Source organism: Manacus vitellinus, unplaced genomic scaffold (genome assembly GCF_001715985.3).
Source record: "Manacus vitellinus isolate BGI_N305 unplaced genomic scaffold, ASM171598v3 scaffold_9_pilon, whole genome shotgun sequence".
NCBI lineage: Eukaryota > Metazoa > Chordata > Aves > Passeriformes > Pipridae > Manacus > Manacus vitellinus.
Window position 1 is genome coordinate 13,173,287 of NW_021940917.1, and position 20,570 is coordinate 13,193,856.

General features: G+C 46.1%; 1 protein-coding gene across 1 annotated transcript in view; it reads left to right on the forward strand.

Moving 5' to 3' along the window:
- Window positions 1-296: 296 nt before the first annotated feature.
- The window catches only part of ELP1 (elongator complex protein 1), a 33,515-nt gene continuing 13,241 nt past the window's right edge, over window positions 297-20,570 (forward strand). Inside the window, exons 1-21 of the mRNA XM_029965391.1 lie at window positions 297-312; window positions 3,744-3,896; window positions 5,565-5,646; window positions 7,581-7,661; window positions 7,994-8,079; window positions 9,323-9,422; window positions 10,299-10,389; window positions 10,872-10,995; window positions 11,611-11,701; window positions 12,779-13,009; window positions 13,303-13,473; window positions 14,070-14,169; window positions 14,798-14,974; window positions 15,755-15,861; window positions 16,408-16,511; window positions 17,333-17,386; window positions 17,485-17,590; window positions 18,274-18,389; window positions 19,031-19,104; window positions 19,724-19,802; window positions 20,072-20,151. Of these exons, the coding sequence (XP_029821251.1) occupies window positions 3,813-3,896; window positions 5,565-5,646; window positions 7,581-7,661; window positions 7,994-8,079; window positions 9,323-9,422; window positions 10,299-10,389; window positions 10,872-10,995; window positions 11,611-11,701; window positions 12,779-13,009; window positions 13,303-13,473; window positions 14,070-14,169; window positions 14,798-14,974; window positions 15,755-15,861; window positions 16,408-16,511; window positions 17,333-17,386; window positions 17,485-17,590; window positions 18,274-18,389; window positions 19,031-19,104; window positions 19,724-19,802; window positions 20,072-20,151 (2,138 nt within the window). The 5' untranslated portion in view covers window positions 297-312; window positions 3,744-3,812. The remainder of the gene's footprint in view (window positions 313-3,743; window positions 3,897-5,564; window positions 5,647-7,580; window positions 7,662-7,993; window positions 8,080-9,322; window positions 9,423-10,298; window positions 10,390-10,871; window positions 10,996-11,610; window positions 11,702-12,778; window positions 13,010-13,302; window positions 13,474-14,069; window positions 14,170-14,797; window positions 14,975-15,754; window positions 15,862-16,407; window positions 16,512-17,332; window positions 17,387-17,484; window positions 17,591-18,273; window positions 18,390-19,030; window positions 19,105-19,723; window positions 19,803-20,071; window positions 20,152-20,570) is intronic.

The window sequence follows — 20,570 nt, forward strand, 5'->3', positions numbered from 1 at the left end:
GCGGCGGTGCCGGCGGGGCGGGCGGGGGGCCGGGGCCAGCGCGCGCGGGACGCGGAGGGGAAAATAGTAATAAAGAAGGGCGCTTCAGCTGGTTGGGGGGAAGAAAGTGATTCACCAGGGTGATGGTGCACATGGAAAGGAGTCAAGGCTACAGGGGACCCGCAAGTCCCGTTTGCTGGGAGGGATTCTCCCCAGGCCTCCAAAACCACCGGGCGGCGATGCAGACCCGCTGCTCAGCGCACCCCGCAATCCGAGAGCCACAGCTGTGCAGTCAGCTGGAGCAACTGAGCAAAGGCAGGCAAATTCCAATGGGTAAGAACAGTGGTAACTTGGTGCTGCGGGAGACGAGGCTGATGGGATCAGGTTGGGCCAAGGGGTCTAGACTAAACCCTGAAAAAGCTTCCAGAAGAGATACTGCAAGGAATAGGGGTGTCAAAGACCAAAACAAGCAGTGCAGGTCCTGGGGGGGGGCCCGGGGGGCGGGGCAGAGCGCAGGCAGATTCACATGCTCTCTGTCAGCTGCCTTTCTTCCTGCTAGAGTTGCCAGGCCCTGATGGGCTTGGCAGGTACTGGACTGGCCCGGGAAGGCAGTTCTTATGCATTTATCCCCAGGATAATGAATCTGGATGGCTTTGGCTTTGTGTGCAGTGATAACTGAGCCTTGATATCACCCATTTCTGTTGGTCTCAAGAAAGCCCTCTTTGAGTTTAGCCAGCTTTACAGAGTTTTATCACCGACTTTAATCAAGTTTAATACCAGAAGAGAAAAAAGCAAACCTAGGTGTCTGATGGGCTGTCTTTCCACTGGCCTAAACTGCCAAACTGTAACACACATGAAGCTGATTATAGGATGTAAAAGCTACAGATTTCCATAGCCAAAACCGATTTGTCCCGAATTTGTCTTGCCTCAGCATTTGGCTATTAGACTGGATCACAGAATCACACAAGAATCACTGAACTGTTAGGGTTGGAAGAGATCTCTAGAGATTATCTTGTCCAAACCCCTTGCCAAGGCCAAAGTCACCTAGAACAGGTTGCACAAGAACATGTCCAGGTGGGATTTTAATGCCTCCAGAGAGGGAGACTCCAAGACCTCTGTGGGCAGCCTGTTCCAGGGCTCTGCCACCCTCAACATAAAGAAGTACTTCCTCATCTTTAGATGAAACTTCTTATGTATTAGTGTATAGCCTTTGCTCCTCATCCTCTCACTGGGCACCTCCAAAAGGAGTCTGGCACCATCCTCTTGGCACCTGCCTTTGAGATGCTTATATGTATGGATGAGATCCCCTCTCGGTCTTCTCTGGACTAAAAAAGCCCACTTTTTGCAGTCTCTCCCCATAAAAGAGAGGCTCCAGTCCCCTAATTATGTCTGTGGCCCTCCACTGGACCCTTTCCAGTAGCTCCTTGTCTTTCTTGTACTGAGGTTCAGTGCTGCTGGAATTGAGCTCCACTAGGAAAAGGGAAAAGCATGAAGGCTATAACTGTTCTTGCATGAACTCTGTCTCTCCCCTGAAAGCTGAGCTGCGTTCTGCCCCTCAGTTGCACCTGGAGGGAGGTGACAGAACATGACAGAAAGAGTGCCAACAGGGCAGCACTGGCCTGTGTGAAGGCTGGCCTGGAAGTGCCTTAAAAAGTCTCAGCTGAAGTTCCTCAACTGGTTAGTGCCAAGACTGGCTGGAAAAGAATCATCCTGCTTCCAGTGTCACTTTATACACTAGCACTGGCACAGGCATTGGTGAGGCCACACATTGAGTACTGAGTTCAATTCTGGTCCCTCACTTCAAAAAGGACATTGAGGTGCTGGAAAGTGTCCAGCAAAGAGCTGCAAGGCTCATGAGATGTCTGGAAGACGTCTTATGAGGAACGGCTGAGGGAGCTGGGTTTGTTTAGTCTCAAAAAAGGAGGCTCAGGGTGGACCTCATTGCTCTCTACAAGCACGTGAAAGGAGGTTATAGCCAGGTGGGGGCCGGTCTCTTCTGCCGTGCCTGCAGGGAGAGGATAAGAGGAAATGGCCTTAAACATGAGGCAGGGGAGATTCAGATTAGATATTAGAAACACTTTTTTCCTTGTCAGGGTGGTCAGGCATCGGAATAGGCTGCCCGGGGAGGTGGTGGAGTCACCATCCCTGGAGGTGTTCACGAGGCGTCCGGATCTGGCGCTGGGCGATGCGGTTTAGGGTTTAAGTGGTGACAGTGGCAGTGCCAGGCTGACGGGCGGACAGGATGACCTTAAAGGTCTCTTCCAACCTTGGCGGTCCTATGATTCTGTGATCCTGTGTGCAGCCACACAGAGAGCCGAGCAGCTGAGGAGTCAAAGCACTGGTTTTGCTCTTTGAGACACAGCCCCTGGCGACCCGGCCCGGCACAGACCGCAGGGCCACAGCAGGCAGGGAAAGGCCCCGCTCCGCCCTGCGAGCGCGGCCTCCGCGCACGGCGCCTGCGCCCGCCCGCCCTGCGGAGATGCGGCGCCGTGAGGGCCCGGCTCCGTCGCTGCCTCCCCGCGCCATTGAGGAACCTGCGGCTGCTCCGGGCCGGCGGGCGCCGCTGGGCGCCGCCGCCACGGCACCCGCGGTTGCTCTGCCTCGGTGCCGAGCGCGCACGGTCCCGTGGGCTCCCAGTACGGGCTCGTGGAGCTGCGCCCCGCGGGACTCGGTGAGAGCCAGGGCTGCGGCTTCGGGGGACAGTGCTCGTGCTTGCCGGCGTGTTGCTGGGGTCAGCTTTGTTTGCAGAGCTGGAATAAAGCGTTGGTTCCTCCGGGAGCGCGGCGGTGTCCGCCCGGAGCTCGCCCGTCTCCTGGTGCGGCCGTGTCTGGGGCTCTGGGGCACTCAGACCCTCCGGCTGCGCCCTCCGCCGCCCGCCGCCCTCCCACCGTGCCGCGGGATCGCCGCACTGTCATCTTGCTGGCTGAAGAGGCCTCCTGTGCCTCTAAAATACTAAATCGGCCTCTTAAGAGCGTGGCTGTGTTTTGACACGGATCACTCACGTGGCTCAGTCTTAAGCATGACCTGGCGAGCAGTGGAATCAGAGACACAGTTCACAAAACAGAACCAAGGAGGCAAAGGGGTAGTGAAGAGCACAGAAGGAAGCTTTTGAAACTGTGCTCTAGGGGGCAAAAAACCCCAACATATCGCTGAAGTAAAATACTGCTGCTGAGTTACGAATTGTTGTTAGAGCTGGGTTGCTGTCTTCTCACTGTGCAGCTCTGAGGCATCTAATTCCCCTCAATACGTTGGGTTCTGAACTTAACTTGGCAGAAGAGCTTTAAGGCTTACCAGAGATCTCATTTTCAAAGATTACTGTACCTTAGTGCACATGCAAATGCTTTTCCTTAGAAATTCTTTTTCGTGCTGTGTCTTTGAAGTCTGCAGCTCGCCTTAATAATACTGGGACACTTTAGGCAGCTACTGATGCACCTCTAAATGTTGACACTATGCAGGGAGTTAGGAAAAAAGGTTTAAAAGATGATTAGCAAGACAGATTGAAAGTTGTGGTATTGTCATTTATTGTTTGCTTCCTTATATGAGTTTCTCATTGTTTGCCTAGCACTTTTAATGTAAGAGGATCTTCACAGTTTCCTGTGGATAAGTGAAGTTTCCTGGTGCCATTCACACACTCTTTTCTGCTGTTAATGCTTTGTGTAACTGCAATAGGATGAAATACACCCATGGATGTCAGTCTGTCATTTCTGCAAAAACCCCACTGAGGTGATGTGTAATTACTAAGTCATTGCTCCCTCTGTGTCAAGGCGACAAGAGAAGTTTCTTTGGTTGAGGAGGGTTTCTTGCCTGAGGATGGAAGTGGCTACATCGTGGGTATGGAAGATCTTCCAGAGCAAGAGTGTGTGTGTGTTGCTACAGCAGCGGGAGACATCCTGCTCTGCAATTTGAGCACGAAGCAGGTAACATTGCAGAAAAGACACAACGGTACTGAGGGATTTCAGAGGAAAGAATGATACTTGTTATTTCTTTAAGGGCAGTAAGTTTGTTGCATACTGAGCTGTGGTTAGTCTCCCTTCTGTGGGCAGACAAGCTGATTTTTGTGGGAGCCTTGAGCAGAATTAAGGACAGAATAGACACGCTGTAAAAGAACTGGAATTGGAGTGATGGCTTTTCTGTCCACTGCCCCAGTCCTCTCAAGTTTGCTCGGAGGGCTCTTAGCAAACACCCAGCAGCACAGGATCTGATGGAGAGTGTTACAGAAGCAGGATTTTGCTGAGACTAGGTGCAGAATAAAGTAATCGTTCCTAACTCATAGTGTAGCTACCTTTTTGTTATCAGTCGATCCAGAACATCATGTTGACATGACTTAACTGAAGAGAGGAGAAAGTGTAGTGTGTTGTGATTTTTGGAACATTTGGAATTAAAAAGCCCTAGAAAACATTAAAGGGAAACTGAAATAGCTGAGTAGATATGGCAGGAACTGAGACACTTGCTTTCTCAGTCTCTGATTTGTACTATCTTCAGCAGCACCCTCTGAAGTCTGAATCAGCGTCCATGATACCAGGCCAACAGTGCAGGTGTAGGTGGGCATGAGATGACAGTGATCTGTCTGGGTTAGCTGTAAGGTTGTGGTTATTTGCAGCTTGCCTGTTTTGATTCTTGTTTGGGTTTGATTTGCAAATACAACTTAAATATGCAATCAGCTGTGTCTGAAAAAGGTGTCCTGGATTGCAACTTAAAACATGTCATAGGGGAATAAAAATTAACGAAGCATGTGATACATGAGACTTTTCTTGCACTGATAGATGCATCAGAGATGAGGTCTAACTTCAGATTCTTTATTTCAAGGCTTTTTGGCTTACTTTCCAATGTTAAGGTTGTGTTCTTTTGGTGCAGTCAGGGCAGCAAGAAAGAAGTCTTTAAAGTTCCTCTGCTTGTTGTGAAACCCTTTCTACATGGGTGATAGTTACTCTGTGCACTGGTGCCCAGTCTCACTTTGTTTACCTGGAAGAGATTGTGACACCCAAGCCTAAATCCTGTAATGGCATCATCTTGCCATGATATATTTATTGTTCTGTTCCATGCCTTTTGCAAGTCAGGATAACACTGCGTGACAGAACTTCTTTGCCACTGCTGTTATGTGCTCATGATGGCCCAATAAAACTGGCCTGGTTTTCATACACTTTGAAGTTGGTGCAGCTATATACAGTTGTCAAGTTCAGCACCCACCAGCTGATCAGAATTTAACTGCATGTTGGAATTCTCTAGGTGAGAATCATTATGTCTGTGTTTTGTGACTAAAGAGTTTTTTACCAATGTAATCAGAGGCCCTGTCAGGCAGTATTAGTATTGACACTATATGTGCTGACTTAAGACTGAAAGCTGAGAATAAAACTCTTATTAAAACTGGGTATGGTAGAAAGTGTTAATCTTTAAACATCTGGGCCCTCATACATAAACATTCTGGAACCATCTTTGGTCAGACAGTTTCTTTTGTTTGATAAAGCAAGACTTGTGACTTTTTTAAGTAGGAGGGGATTTTCCTACTTGGTGACTGTTTGCTTTTGTGCTGGAATAGTGCTGCACTCATGTTCCCGCCCCTCTGTGATCTTATTTTGGTCTTGCAGGTGGAATGTGTTGGAAGTGTGGACAGCGGTCTGAGTACTATGAGCTGGAGTCCTGACCAAGAGCTTGTTTTGCTTGCAACAGGTATTAATAGCAGCCTGTAAGCTTCCTGTCTTTGGGAGTGAAACTCATTATGGCCAAAACATAAAACACAGCTAAGTTTTATAGAGAAGAATAAAAAGACAAAGTTATGTCACTGGAACTAGAACTTAAAGCAGGAAAAACCCCTACCTCATCCTATATGTGAGATTTCGTTTCATGATCCATGAGGTGCTTTGGTGATCTAAGCAGAAGCTGTTCAGGTCCAAAAGACTGAGTTTTGTAGCAGAGCTATTAGTCCTTCAGCTCTTTCAAGAAGTAGATTTGATCTTGCCTCTAAAACATGAAGACTCCTCCTTTATATCCCCATTTGATTTATTAGTAACAAAAACTGTTTCTTGGCCTTTGGTAGGAAATGTATGTGTCACAGGCCCAAGTTATATACAGGTGTGTCTCACTCAGAAAGTGAAATTAGCCTCAGACTAAACAGAGTCATGGAATGCTTGAGGTTGAAAGGGAGCTCTGGAGATCACCTATTCCAACCACCTTGCTCAAAGCAGGTTACCTAGAGCAAATTGTAGGGGACCTTTCCCAGTTAGGTTTTGAATATCTCCAAGGTCTGAGATCCCACAACCTCTGTGGGCATCCTTTTCCTGTCTGTGACCACCCTCAGAGTAAAAAAATGTTTTCTTACAGTTTAAGGGAATTTTCTCTATTTTAATTTGTACCCACCACCTCTTGTGCTGTCACTCAGCATCACTAACGGTGTGGCTGTGTCTTCTTTGCTGTACCCCGCTTCCCACGTTAAATATTTACACACACTGATGAGATTCCCCTGGAGCCCTCTCTCCAGAGCAGTCTGGCTTCTCTCAGCCTCCACTCATGTGACAGATTCTCCAAGCCCTTAGTAATCGTGTGACCGCCTGCAGGACTCATTCCAGTATGTTCTTGTCTGTCTTGTACTGGGAAGCCCAGAAATGGAGTCAGCATTCTGCATGTGTCTCACCAGCACTGAGTAAAGGAGCAGGATCACCTTCCTCAACCTGCTGGCAGCACTCTTAATGCAGCCCAGGATGCTGTTGTCCACATGTGCAGCAGGGGCCTACTGCTAGCTCATTTTCAAGTTGGTGTACTCCAGGAAACATGGTTAATATTTTTGGCAAACGCCTCTCCAGCCACTTGGCTCCCAATCTGTCTTGGTGCCTGAGATGATTATTTTCCATGTGGAGGACATGCCTTTTTTCTTGAGTTTTATGAAGTTCTGGATAGCCCATCTCACCTATGGCAAGGTCCCTGCAGACAGCAGCAGAACCTGCTGCTCCAGCTGCTGCTTCTCCCAGTTTCGTGTCATCTACAAACTTGCTGAGGGTCCTGTCCTCCAGCTCATTAAGGAAGATGTTAAGCATTGCCTCTGGACACCTGGGGCACACCAGTGGTGACTGACCTTAAGCTGCACTTTTTGCCACTGATAGCAAGCTTTTAAGCTTGGCAGTTCAGCTGCTCTTCAGTGTCCTCTTCTCTATGCCATACGTAATGAGTTTGTCTGTGATGATGTTGTGGGACACAGCATCAAAAGCCTTATTAGAGTCAAGATAAATGAAATCCACTGTTCTCCCCCTATCCACAAACTAGTCATCTAATTGTAGGAGGCTCTCAGGATGGTCAGGCATGATTTTCTCTTCATAAATCCATGCTGACTGCTCTTCTCCCTCATATCTCAAGAGAAAATACTTCACAGTGCCAGGTACTTGTTTTGAAGATGAAAAGAACTTACTAATGTTAGACAAGGAAACATGTTTTTGAGTACAAAAATTTGAAAGTGTTTTTCTGTTCCAGTCGTGAGATTTCATGCTTTGAAGGATATGTTCCCTGTAGTACCATATTTTCTGTACTCGGGCCCATGACAGAACAATAGGACAACACAGGGGAATGTTGAGTGTTCATTTGCACCAATACTGTATTTAGCATCTGCCTTGCAGGTCAGCAAACACTCATCATGATGACAAGGGATTTTGAACCAATTACTGAGAAGCAAATCCACCAAGATGAGTTTGGGGAAGGTGAGAGGTGCACTGAAATGAAGTTGCCGTAACTGATGTCATTGGTATGTTGTAAGCATGTAAGGAAGTGGAGCTGAGCATGTATGGGTGCCAGGAGTCATTTTAGCCTGTAATGCTGCTGGACAGCTGAAGAAGAAAGTCAATACTTTTACTTGTCAGCATAAATTCAAGTAAGTTCTATGTACTAAAGGACTTTCTGGGCTATGTAACTTGCCTGCAAGATTTTAGAATAAAATTTGGAGTGAAGGTGTGTGTGGCTTGAAGTTGTGGTTGTGTGTGTAGTGTACAATAGTGCTGTAAATCTTCCACTAAAATGATTACTTCTTTTTCAGGAAAGTTTGTTGCTCTTGGTTGGGGAAAAAAGGAGACACAGTTCCATGGATCAGAAGGGAAACAGGCAGCACATCGCAAACAGACGGTATGATACTGGGTTTCTTTGTGTCAAGCCCATGCTGTCCCTGGGAGAACATGTATAAAGAGAGTTTCTGTTATTCCTGGGGTGCCAGTTTCCCAACACCTTTCTGGTAGTTCTCTTCATAGACTGCTTTCTATTTCTGTGTTATCTGAAATCCTGCCTTTTTATCCTCCTCCTAAATCAAGAAAGCAGCTGGGAGTACTTAATACTTTTCGTATAGAGCTTAAAGCAAGAAGATTTGGAAGCTCTAGTGCTTGCAGGGGTAAACCCTGCCTTAAATCAGCATGATCAATTTTGCTGAATGTGTGCTGTGTGCTGAAGTTTTTTGACAAGCAAGAGAAATAGCATGCAGTGTGGCTGAAAGCAGCAGAAATAACAGTAGATTGAACTCCCAGAAGACCAGAGAAGAAGGATTTGGGCTACCTGAGCATCACTTGTGAGGCAGCTCTTTCACATTTTAGCTCTGTGCTCCTTTGTCTGACGCTTCCGTGTTTGAGTCTTGTTTTCTCTACTTTTTGTTTTGTGAAAAGTCAGGCAGCTAAAAATGTATCTTTTGTTTTATGCTTAAGTTCCAGAATTAAAATCGTTCAGTTAAATCGGTACTGCTGAAAGCTCGCAGGCTACAGTGCAGACATGAAACATGGCCTGTTCCAGCTTTACTGTTGGGACAGACAGAACAAAGATTGTCTGGACAAGGGAAAATATGCCTAGTTTGACAAAGTTGAAGCTTCTGAATAGCTGCCTCTTTATGTGTATTCTGTTGAAATTTCTTTTTTCCTGTGTTCCATGAAGAGCCCGTTTGCGTTAAAGATCACTACTTCTCATCCCAGCTTCTATCTGCCTTACAGATTGCCTGGATGGCATGCCTTTCTCTTTCCAAGGGGTTGTGACAGTAATGAACAAATATGCAATGAACAGCATCAGTAATGAACAAATCTCAGTTCACCCTTGTGTCCAGCTTAGCTCAGGTGGTCTATAAGTAAAGACCCTTGTGGAGGGGAAGGATAGTGTGTGATCATGTGAAGAAACTGTCATATGCACTTGCAGGAAAAGCAGATTGAATTATTTCAGTTTTAATTCTAGTATTTCCTGAAATAACATTCTAAATAATGAATTTTTAACTTTGTAGCTTTGACACTTTTAACAGATTGATTCCATGCCAAGGCTCTTCAAAGAGCAGTCTGTTTAGACAAAGACAGCATTTGCCTTCCAAAGTTTTGATGCAACTTTCTTTGTATGACTTCAGGAAGTATTGCCAACCTCAGCCTGGGATGATGGCAGGCCTCGGGTGACATGGAGAGGAGACGGGCAGTTTGTTGCAGTGAGTGCTGTCTGTCCAGAGACAGGTATGGGACCAGACTTCTTTGGAATACCAACATGTGTAAGGGGCTTCTTAAGCAGAATCTAGACAAGGCAAGAACTGGCTGGTGTTTGTGGTCTCTTGGCCACTTAAAGCAAGGGTGAGTTGAGCTAGTTAATTGCTCTTTTCTCTGTTCTGATGTTCTCAGAGGCCTTTTATAGACATGATGTTTTGAACACTTTCTTTGCAGTTTGCTTTTCAGTTCCTTGAGATGCCAGGAGAGGGTACCACTGCATAGATACTATCTGAACTGCTTTTTTCACCAGTGTTAAATTACTACTCAAGCTTTAAGCCATACCTGATAGGCTCTCAGTGCCAAATGGGTGAACATGTTTGGGGTGGTATATCCACTGTCCCTCATACCAGCAGTTTAGCATTGCACACTGTTTTTTTAAATACTGGTAAATACTTTTCCCTTGTTTTAGCCCTGAAGCCAAAGAGGTGATGAGCATATGCATTTGTTGTAAGACTGTAACTGATATCTTCCATGATAAATGCTACTTTTTGAAAGCTCAAATATACTGGTCAACATATTGAACTGCACTGCTCTTCCACAAGTTTGGGCTTTTACCTTCAGTACTTCAGATTGGGAGGATCTTGAATGTATACAAAGATTTTAACATTTCCATGGTGAAAGCTGGAGGAGGAAATTAGTATGACTGAACTAAATCAGACTGCAATTCCTAACTCTGTTCCTTTAGTCACTCAGTTACAATGGGAGAACTGCCTGAGACAGAATTCTTAGCCTTCAAGGTGTACAGGAGAAATCTCCTTTTTATACATGCATCAAAATTTGCTCCTCTGCCCTCATAAAATCAGGTGTTTTCCTAGAGCTTTGTCTCATTGCGCTCTCAACCTGTAGGTGCTCGGAAGGTCAGGGTGTGGACCAGAGAGCTTGTGCTGCAGTCAACAAGTGAGCCTATCTCAGGATTACAACAAGCACTGTCCTGGAAGTGAGTAATAAAGCAGTCTGCATGGTGGTAGCAGTGTTGCTTTTTATTCCCTGGTCACCGTCTTTGATCAGCATCAATTTAATTTCTTCTGTGTTTGTTGATTCTTCCCAAAACTTGAAGAAAGCCACTTTGTGATTCAGCATGACAAAGAGCGGTGCCTTAAACCTTGAAAAGTCCAATACTTGTGTTACATGTGGGAAGAAGGGCTAGATTGTCTGCATAGTGGGTTGGGACTCAACTGTATAAATAGGAATATTACAGGTCCCATTGCCAGTGCTGACATTTACTTGCTCCCCTGCAGATGCCATGAGCTCAGAAAAATGTCTCTGCTGGACCTATGACTTTGTCTGCACAGTGCTGAGGAAAACACATCCTCTGCTGCCCTTTTCTTCGTGTTCCTGGAGAAAATGTGAAATGATTGGTGTTTAAATGACAGCTAGTGACTGTGTGAGCAATGACTCTTCATTTGGCTCTTTTTTAAGGCCTTCTGGAAACCTGATAGCATCTACACAAGAAAAACCCAACAGACAGGACGTGGTTTTTTTGGAGAAAAATGGACTTCTTCATGGCGAATTCACCCTCCCATTCCAGAAGGGGCAAGTCAAAGTAAGTTCTGTGTCTGACCTTCTTTGATGAGAGTGTGGTGGAGAGGAGGACTAGATCTTTTGCAGATACTAGGAGGAAGTTTTTAACTTAACACTTAGTACCTGTCCTAATGGAAGAAGTGATCTGAAAAGATAACAGTGAAGAAGCCCATGGAGAAGATGCAATGCCCTCTGTGAGCACACAGTAGAGAGACATGTAGTACATGGTGATTGTAGCACTGGGGTGCTGCTGGGCCCTGTATGCTTTCTGTCAGGCAAATGATTCATAAGTGCTATTCAGCATGCCAGCCATTGCAAGAGTCCCAGGTAAGAGAAGTGAGAAGCTACTGCTAGGATGTTACTTAAGCTTCTGCCTTTGGCTTTTGAGAGGCCTTTTGGCAGATGCTTCCTTAGTGCCAAGGAAAGCAAAGAGAACACTGCTGTCATGTCTGTGGCCTCTTCAGCTGTGGGGTTCTCAGGATGCCTTGCTCCAGCTATCAGGAGCTTTGCAATACAGGAGGGCTGTGTTTGTCTGTTAACCCGTGCACCTTACATTATTGAAGATAAAGAACAACTCCTGGTCTTGCAAACAAGTTGGGAGCAACAATATCAGTAAGAGCCATGTTTGTGTCTGCAGGTTAATGAACTGCTTTGGAATGCGGATTCCACAGTCCTGGCTGTCTGGCTGGAAGACCTGAAGGTGGAAAACTCCAGCCCAAACAGTTATGGTGAGAGCACTATGTGCGGCTCTGGCTCTTACAGTTGGTGGTGGTCAGCAAATGTGGTCAGCAGTGGGTACTTATCTGCAAGTTAGGAGGCACTGTGGAGGCTTACCAATGGCTTTGAGACTGCAGTGCTGGTGTCATGGTTTAACCAAGCCAGCAGCCAGCAGCCAAGCCCCACACAGTCACTCATCCACCTCCTCACCAGCACCAGCAGGACTGGGGAGAGAATCAGAAGGGTAAAAGCTAGAAAATTCATGGGTTGAGATGAAGACAGTTTAATGGGGAAAACAAAAGCTGTGCATGCCAGAAAAAGCAAAGCAGGGAATTAATCCACTGCTTCCTATGGGCAGGCAGGTGTTCAGCCATCCCCGGGAGAGCACAGCCCCATCACTTGTAGTGATTATGTAGGAAGACAGACACCTTCACTCCAAACATCCCCTCTTTCTCCTTCTTCTCCCCATTTTATATACTGAGCATGGTGCCATGTGGTATGGAATATCCCTTTGGTCAGTTTGGGTCACCTGTCCTGGCTGTGTCTCCTCCCAACCTCCCAGGCAGCCCCAACTTCCTCACCGGTGTGGCAGTACAAAAAGCAGAAAAGGTCTTGGCCTCTGTGTAAGCCCTGCTCAGCAATAACAAAAACATCTCTATATTATCAACCCTGTGTTCAGCACAAATCCAAAATACAGCCCCATACTAGACACTGAAGAAAATTAGCTCTACCCCAGCCAAAACCAGCATAGTTGGTCAGGAAGAACTGATAGTTCAGCCTGAGCTCAAAGCATCTTCCAGGCTGCTACAACTGGAAGTGGTATGAATGGAATGCTGAAGGTGTGAACCCTTCATGGAACAAGGGTACCTTCTCACAAGGTAGGTCAATGAATTCTGAGATTGACTCTTCTGCACAAAGTCTGTTGTTAAGCTTTCCTGTGCTGGGTGTTTGTGACACAGCTCATGGACTGAAGGCCAGAACTGTTACTTTCATTGCACGTAACCCACCCCTAGAAGAGCAGTGGTGGTGGGGAGGAAGAGTTTGAGCTGGAGTACTAGTCTTGTAGTAACCGTTTGTTTTTCTTACAGTTCAGCTGTGGACCACAGGAAACTATCACTGGTACCTGAAGCAAAGCCTACATTTTGGTAGCTTGGAGGAAGATCGGTTGGTGTCACTGCTATGGGACCGAGAGGACCTGTATAGACTGCATATACTCTGCCAGGGCTGGCATTACCTCTCCTATGACTGGCATTGGGCCACAGACCATGGGACGGGGGAGAACGGTCAGCATGTGGCAAATGTGGCTGTCATAGATGGAGGTAAGCAGTGGGACAGCTTTGCAGCTCTAGAGTTAGAAGAGGTGGTGTAGCCTTTTGTATGCAGGCTGGATGGGATTATGGTTCTTTTACTGTTGTTTCTATAAAGCTGTTACTGAGGGGGTCCATGTAATTGGTGGAAGCCTCAGAGGTGGGTCAGTGAAGTTAACTGCTAAGAGCACAGCAAATATTTTCCTGTAACATTATTCCTACTACCAGTAAAGAACCCAACAAGAGCCTCACTAACATTTGGAGTGGGATGCAGCCTGGATTTTCTTCTTTTTTTTTTTCCACAGATAAAGTGCTTGTCACAGTGTTCCAGCATGCTGTGGTGCCTCCACCCATGTGTACCTATGAGCTCCAGCTCCAACAGGCAGTTAATCAGGTTGCATTTCACACAGATCCCAAACATAGTGGGGACATGGCTGTCCTGGATGCTGATAACAGAATCTCTGTGTACAGATATGGTGAGAGCATGTTGCACAACCTTGTTGAAAGAAAGCCTGTGTTCCTGAGAGCAGTACCCTGAGGGACTAGTAGGGTGGTAGCCAGGCAAACCTTTAGTAGTTAGGAACAAGACATGTTTATTTGTGGGTTCAAACTCTGCTCTCATGTCCAGTAGTTTGGGTGACAAAGAAGCATTTTGGTGGTGCATTGACTTTGTGAGAAGACAGTGTTCAATACTCGTTTGCTGGTAATATCCCCCTGACTAGCTTCAGCTTGAGTGCAGCACACGGTATCTTGTGTAATCTGTTCTGATGGCATGTTGCTGATTGGCACTGAGATGTCCGAGAATCTTCCCAAAGCAGTCCTACATAGTGTGCTGTGAGGAAACAGGCTGTTACTGCTGTCTCTGTTTTGTACTGTAACCTCACAAGGTAACTGTCTGCTCCAGAGTGAGTGTTAATGAGAATTATGTGTTGGCTGTACAAGTAGGAATGGAGTTGTCTGACTTTTTTAATAGTTTGATGTAGTTTGATCTACTTTCGATAAGATTGAAGCTGGAAGGGGCTCTCTTGAGAGGATCTCTAAACTCTGCTTTGTTCTGCTTTGTGTTTGCTAGGACAGAGTACAGTGAATGACCCTACTGTCAAGTTAGGAGCTGTGGGTGGAAATGGATTTAAAGCAGCTGTGGAAACACCACACCTGGATAAAACCTACAGGTAATGTAGAATTAATTCAGCTGTAGTGTCGAGAAGACTGTTGTGCCTACCTGGGTGCTTTAAAGGTCACAGCTCTGAGCACTTGTCTCAAGATTTTTAAGAGGTTGTCAGATAACATGGTTTCATTTTGTTGACGCTGTGGCTGCAACTAGTGCTGAGAAGTGCCCTTGACTGAGGTCCCTGTCTGGTGGAAGCAGTGACTCTCAGTGCCAGTCCTGAGATACCCTTTCCTGTGCCCGGTGCTGCAGTTGGTCTCTGGGAGCAGGAGCACAGTGTCCAGGCCCATGATCATGGCACACTGAACAACTGAGTTGCTTGCATGGCAGACAGTGACAAGGTTAAAAATCTCACTCTGCTCTTCATTTGTTCCTTGAGGCAGTTGGTATGGAAGCAGTACTACCTAGGGAAAGCAAAAGGAGCTTCCTAGTTCTCATCCTTTGCCTCCAGCCCAGCCTGTGGCAGAATTCATGCTTTGGGTGTCTCTGTTTCTGCACTGGAGCCTTCCCAGCCACGCTGCATATCTGAGCAGCCAGGCTGGCTGTGCCTAGGAAGACCTTTGCCTCTCCAGTGAGGTGGCTTACTGAAATCAAGTTCCGTTTGCTTCCCAGTCTCTCTTATTTTGTGACAGGGTTGATGTGGGCCGTGAAAACGGTGAAGTGATGGATCCCCTGGGGCTCCGATTTCTCACCTGGCTGCCAGATGGCAGCTTCCTGGTGGTTGGTCAAGGTGCTGCTCAGTCTGTCCTTCACCATCTGACTGCAGTGCCTCACGTGGCTGGAGCTGAGGAACAGCGCCTGAATTTACGGTACTAGAGATCTGTCAGCTGTGGCTGAAGTCTGAGAACACCTCTGGACAGCCTCTTTTTAGACTGCAGCCTGGAGGCTGTGGGTTGGGGAATTTGACTCCCTTCCTGCAGGAGAACCAAACAGCTCATTAAACTGCCTACTGGTCAGCACTTGGGTGTAGTCCTAATGCCTACACCCAGCCCAACAGCAGTGTGCATGCTAACATGCCTGTGTCAGTACAGGATAGCTTTGTTCCCTTGAATTCCAGGCCCTCAGGGCAGGAGGATGGGACGTGACACTGAATTCCCACCATTATCAAGGTCCAGAAGGGGACTAGTAGCCCTTGTAACTGCTTTTCTCCTCCTCCTCACCTGCTGGTTTTGTGGGGCCAGTTGAATTAAAACAGATCACAAAAAAAAAAAGCCACTTGCAGTACAGAAATAGGCTTCACAGAGATCTGGAGAGTTGCTTTCTGCAGCACTCACACAGCGAAGACAGGCTGATTTACATATGAACTGTAGAACAGAACAAAAGAAGTGTGGGTTTCAGAATGCTGCAGGCATGCAGATGGTATCCAGCACAGTTAGGCAAATGCCTGTTGGCTGGAGTTGCTGGTGCTCTGTGGTGCCCATGTCAGCTGGTACAGGTGTGAAAAGACTGCAGAAGATCCTTACTTGAACAAACTATCTGTCCCTGCTGGAAATATGCATCTTTCCATCTGGCCACAGGAAAGGCGGGATATAGGTTTTAAGTGTATCTATTGTAACTGATATTCTGTGTTTTCCTCTGTCTTGCTTCAGGTTGTCTACGCCTGTAGATGGAGAAGTGATCAGCCTGTACTGCAGCCCAGTGACCAAAACTGTAGCTCTGCAGCTGGCTGATAGACAGATCCTAAAATACCTGTGGGGTAAGCTGGGCCCTGTTAAAGTACCTGGCCTTAGTTGTAGTTATTACAGATTTCTTAAAAGGTTTAGTGAGATGATTTGACTTTCAGGGACTTGAGTGACTCTTGCTGGGTAGCTGGTGCTGCCTTTCATGCTCCCTCTGCTCCCAGAAATGGGGTGAAATTAGTGATTTGTGCGAGAAAGCAATTAACATTGTTAACTTTTTAAATGTATGTATGTATTTGTATATGTATTTATGTATGTGTGTATGTGTTTATATATTTATATTTACACACACACATATATATATATGCACACACACAAAGTTCAGTACTGACTGGCTGCCACATCCTTGGTACTTCTCTCTCATTCCATGGTGGAATAAAGGTGCTACTGAGCCCCAGAAGTGAATGCCTTCTTGTCTCCTGAGCCTGAACTTCTGTCTTGGCATTCCTCCCCTCTGTCAGATAGTGTAGCTTATTCCCAACTCTGATTTTCTTGTGCCATGTGGTTTTCATGTCTGAATTTTTGATTGGCTGGAGAACAATTCAATCTTCTTTTCTTCTCAGAGGCTTCTACTCCAGTCCTTGAGCCCTGGCGGACGAGCAGTGGCTCTGCTGTTCAGTTCCCCTACCCTTGTGTTCAGACTTCTATCACAAGGATCAGTGATGAAGTAAGTGAGACTGTGAGCAGATTAAATTCCTGACTCAGTTGTTCTCTGTGTCAAAAGTGCACCGTGATCCTCTGCACAGGGTCCAATGATACTTCTTTAAGGCGTTTCTCATAAGGCCCTGTGCAGACCTGAGAGCATATCTTTCCTTGCCTTCCAAAGCATTTCTGATGGATTGCAGTTAACACCCAATCACCCCAATCTATTACTATAACAAATAATGTTATTGAAGAGCAAGAAATTTCAGATGGAAAATTTCCAGCAGTCGCTGCCATGCTCTGTTTGAAAGGAGTATTTTGCTCTGTTTTATACGAACTTAACCTATTAGCAAATATGGCTGCACTGAGTTACTCAGATCTCCTACTGCTGGTGTTTCCTATTGGTGTTGGTTTCTTGATAGCTGCAACAGCTTTAAGAGTGAATGGCTGTTTTGCTGATAGTTTCAGGGTTTCTTTTGTTCAGTGTGCATCCCGGTGAATGCTGTATGAAGCTGCTTTGCTATACTCTGCTGTGTTTCCTCTGGTATTTTGCACCAAAGTGCTGCTGAATAGAAAAACCTAAATATCTGGTGTGGTTTCTGCTTCTGTTTTATGACTGTGCAGTTGCAGGGGAGGCGAATTTTCAGCCAACACTTTTTAAAGATGTTTAACTTTGAGCCCTACTGGAATAGAGGTTGCATGAATTCCTGTGCAGCTTCTCTAAGTAATTCACAGGAGGTACTCGTTACCTAATTGTAAGGTACTTCAATCCAGTGCTTGTCAATGTTGTAAAATCGTGGAGGTTGTGATGCTGATAGCTCATAGTTTTCATCCTTTTTATTACAGGAGGTGATCCTGGGCCTTACAGATCGATGCCGTTTTTTTGTTAATGATGTTGAGGTACCAAAGTTTTTGTCCCTTGTTGCATCCTCTTTTCTTCTGCCAAAGGCAGCTTTCCTGTTCTGGTCTATACAATGATAAACTTCATTTTTCTACAGGTTGCTTCCAACATCACCTCATTCACAACATACAATGAGTTTTTGTTGGTGACAACCAGCTCCCACACCTGTCAGTGCTTCTGCTTAAAGAACTTATCCGTGAAAGGTAAATGTCAGCACTGTTTGCCTGCTGCTGGTAGCTCATGGCCATTGTCTAGGAAGACAAGATGTCCCCATTTTTCACATCCAAACCTGCTGTATTTGGGTCCCTCAAAGGAACTGCTTAAGAGACGAGAGTAAGAGAGCTGCTTTCAGAAATCTATCAGAGAGCAAGAAATGCAGGGAACTGACTTTATATATCACATGCTTCTCACAAGGAGCAGTATTTGTCCTGTAGTTGTTGTCCCTTCACTATTTTCAAAAGCTTAGCCCTGAATTCACTCCCTCCCCTCCATGTCCGAAAAAAGAACAGTCTGTGTGCTATTTGTGGGGGTGTGGTAGAGAAGGGATTACTGTAGAAAGAGTTTTTGGTGGTACCTGGCTATGAGAAGTATGATGACCTTGGTAAAGGCAGGATGACAACATAATAGTGCTTTGCACCTTTCTATGCTTCTCTCCTCTGCTCTGTTGAGCTTTGTGATCCTCTTGTATAGAGGACATAGCTCTGCTTTGTGTACAGGTACAGCAGGGATTGGCACTGAGAGGTTCTCATCCTGTCAGGAATTGTTGGAGATCACTGGTGTATTGTTGACTCAGTTGGTCCAGTACAAACTCGTAGAGCTACACAGCAGGGCCTTACTGGGGCACTGTGCTGCAGCGTGCCCTGTGCTGATACATATGTTGTCTTAGCCCTTCAGGCTGGCCTGAGCAGTGCTGCTGCACCCAACAGTGAGACCCTGCGCAAGGTGGAGCGAGGGTCACGCATCGTCACCGTTGTTCCCCAGGACACAAAGGTTGTGCTGCAGGTCAGTGCTCTGCCCGTGTCTGCTGAGCTCTGCTGTCAGGGTGTGTAGGGGGCCGTCTCAGTGGGCAGCACCTGGCCATCATGCAAACAGCCCTGTAGTGCTGCAGCACAGGCAGCTGGGTGTGAACAGAACTGGGAAGGACGATGCAAATTCTTAATGGCTAAGGTAGCGTAGTGCTGCATATTGTGGCTTCTCACCATGAGTCTCAGGCTCACTTCCTAGGACTTGCTAGCAGCCCTTCATTAGCCTTGGCACTAAGTTTGTCTGAAGTGCTAAGCTCACTCTTCAGAACCAGCAGAGATTTACAGAATGGAGAAAGATGTCATTTGAGAGGCACCACTGGAAATGTGGAGCCCGACATCCTCCCTGGAGCAGGGCTAACCTGAATAACCTGATCAGATTGCTCTGAGTCTTGCCTGATTGAGAGGAGTCTAGCCTCCTGATGAAGGAATGTTTCTGAACTGAGAAGAATTCTCAGATATTTTTCCATGGTCACTGAAATTCATGTCCTTTGAAGTGCACAAACAGGCCCATGCACCTGCAAGTAGCAGACAGGCATAGAAAACTGGCAAGCCCTCACTTTGCCTACAATGTAGGCAGAATAACTGCAAATAAGTAACTGTGTGAATCTTGTGTTACAGATGCCAAGAGGAAATCTGGAGACTGTTCACCACCGAGCTCTGGTTCTTGCCCAGATTCGGAAGTGGCTAGACAGGTAAATAGCACTGGTGTATTTGGGTCTTCTTTCCCCTGGTCTGAGCTGTTGGAAGCTGACTGACCTGGAAAAGAGAGGGAGGCTAAACTCAGGGAAATGGACCTTATTAGAAGGAACGAAACAGTTTCTGGGGCTACCAGCTGAGAAGTCCATCTTTCAGCAGTGCCAGGTCCTTCTCACTTCACCACTGAAGGGTTTATTACATGTGCGGAGATTGTGTGGGTGGGAGAAATCATCTGCTTCATTCTCCAGACTTCTCAATCACTTCATGAGGAAGCTGGCTGTTTTCCATTTTTTACTTAATTCACTTACATTGAAATTTTCTGAAACAGAAGTTGATCCATTAGGTTAAAATGTAGCACTCTCTTTTTATGAGGAGAAAATAATGCAAGTTACATACTGCGTCATCGACCTGGCACGCTGGTGTGTCCCAGTGCAAGGGCTGGCAATGAACAGTGCTGACTTTGCACATTTTTTCAGGAAGGCAATCTACACAGCTTATAGCATGGGGCTGTTCTCTTCCCTCTGGTTTTGCACTTAGCTCTAGTCAGTTGCCTTTATTTACGGATATTGCATCTTATCCACTATGTAAACTGTCCAACTTGACTCATTCCTCTAGGCTTATGTTCAGGGAAGCTTTTCAGTGTATGAGGAAACTGCGAATCAACCTTAATCTTCTCTATGACCACAATCCCAAGGCAAGTATGCCCAGTTCTATTGTGGTGTTTGGCATGCTAATCTACCCTAGAATCCACCACTGTTGAACACTGGGTTCAAAAGAGTAGGTGGTGCTTTCAGGAGAGGTGGCTGCCCTGCACTGCTCTGCACTGCGACATCATCATGCAGGCAGATTAGATTTAGCATTTCCTTCACCCTGTACTTTCAGAGAAAGTCTCTGAATTTTTTCTTGTACTTAATATACCAAGAATATTCAGAGTAGCAGTGGTAATACTCTTGTTCATTTCAGGTATTTCTGGAAAACACAGAAACCTTTATCAGGCAAATAGATTCTGTGAACTATATCAACTTATTTTTCACGGAACTGAAGTGAGTATAATTCTGCAAATGGAACATGTATGTAGTCAGTGGTGGTACATACTTTTGTCAAAATATTAGCAGGTCTTCAATGTGGGTGCACAGAGTCAGAAATCTGGCATGTTGAGTCATAAAGGCCCAAGTTTCAGAGACAGTGTGTCTTGTTGGGAATTCCAGCTTGCAGGCAGCCATTAGATTTTTGCAGCAAGGAGTTAATACATTGTCCGACTGCTTTGACTTGTCTTCTGGTTTGCTGTCCAGCAGTAAATGAGAACAGAAAGTTTTGTTCCCACATAAAGAGGAGCAAGATGGCACTGCTTATCTAGAGCCTGAGGCCAAGATACTTGCTTGGATTTCCAAATCAGGTCCCCTGACTTCTTTCTTAAGGTTGAGTGATGACATTCTAAGGCATTGGTAGCTTCAGGACTTCT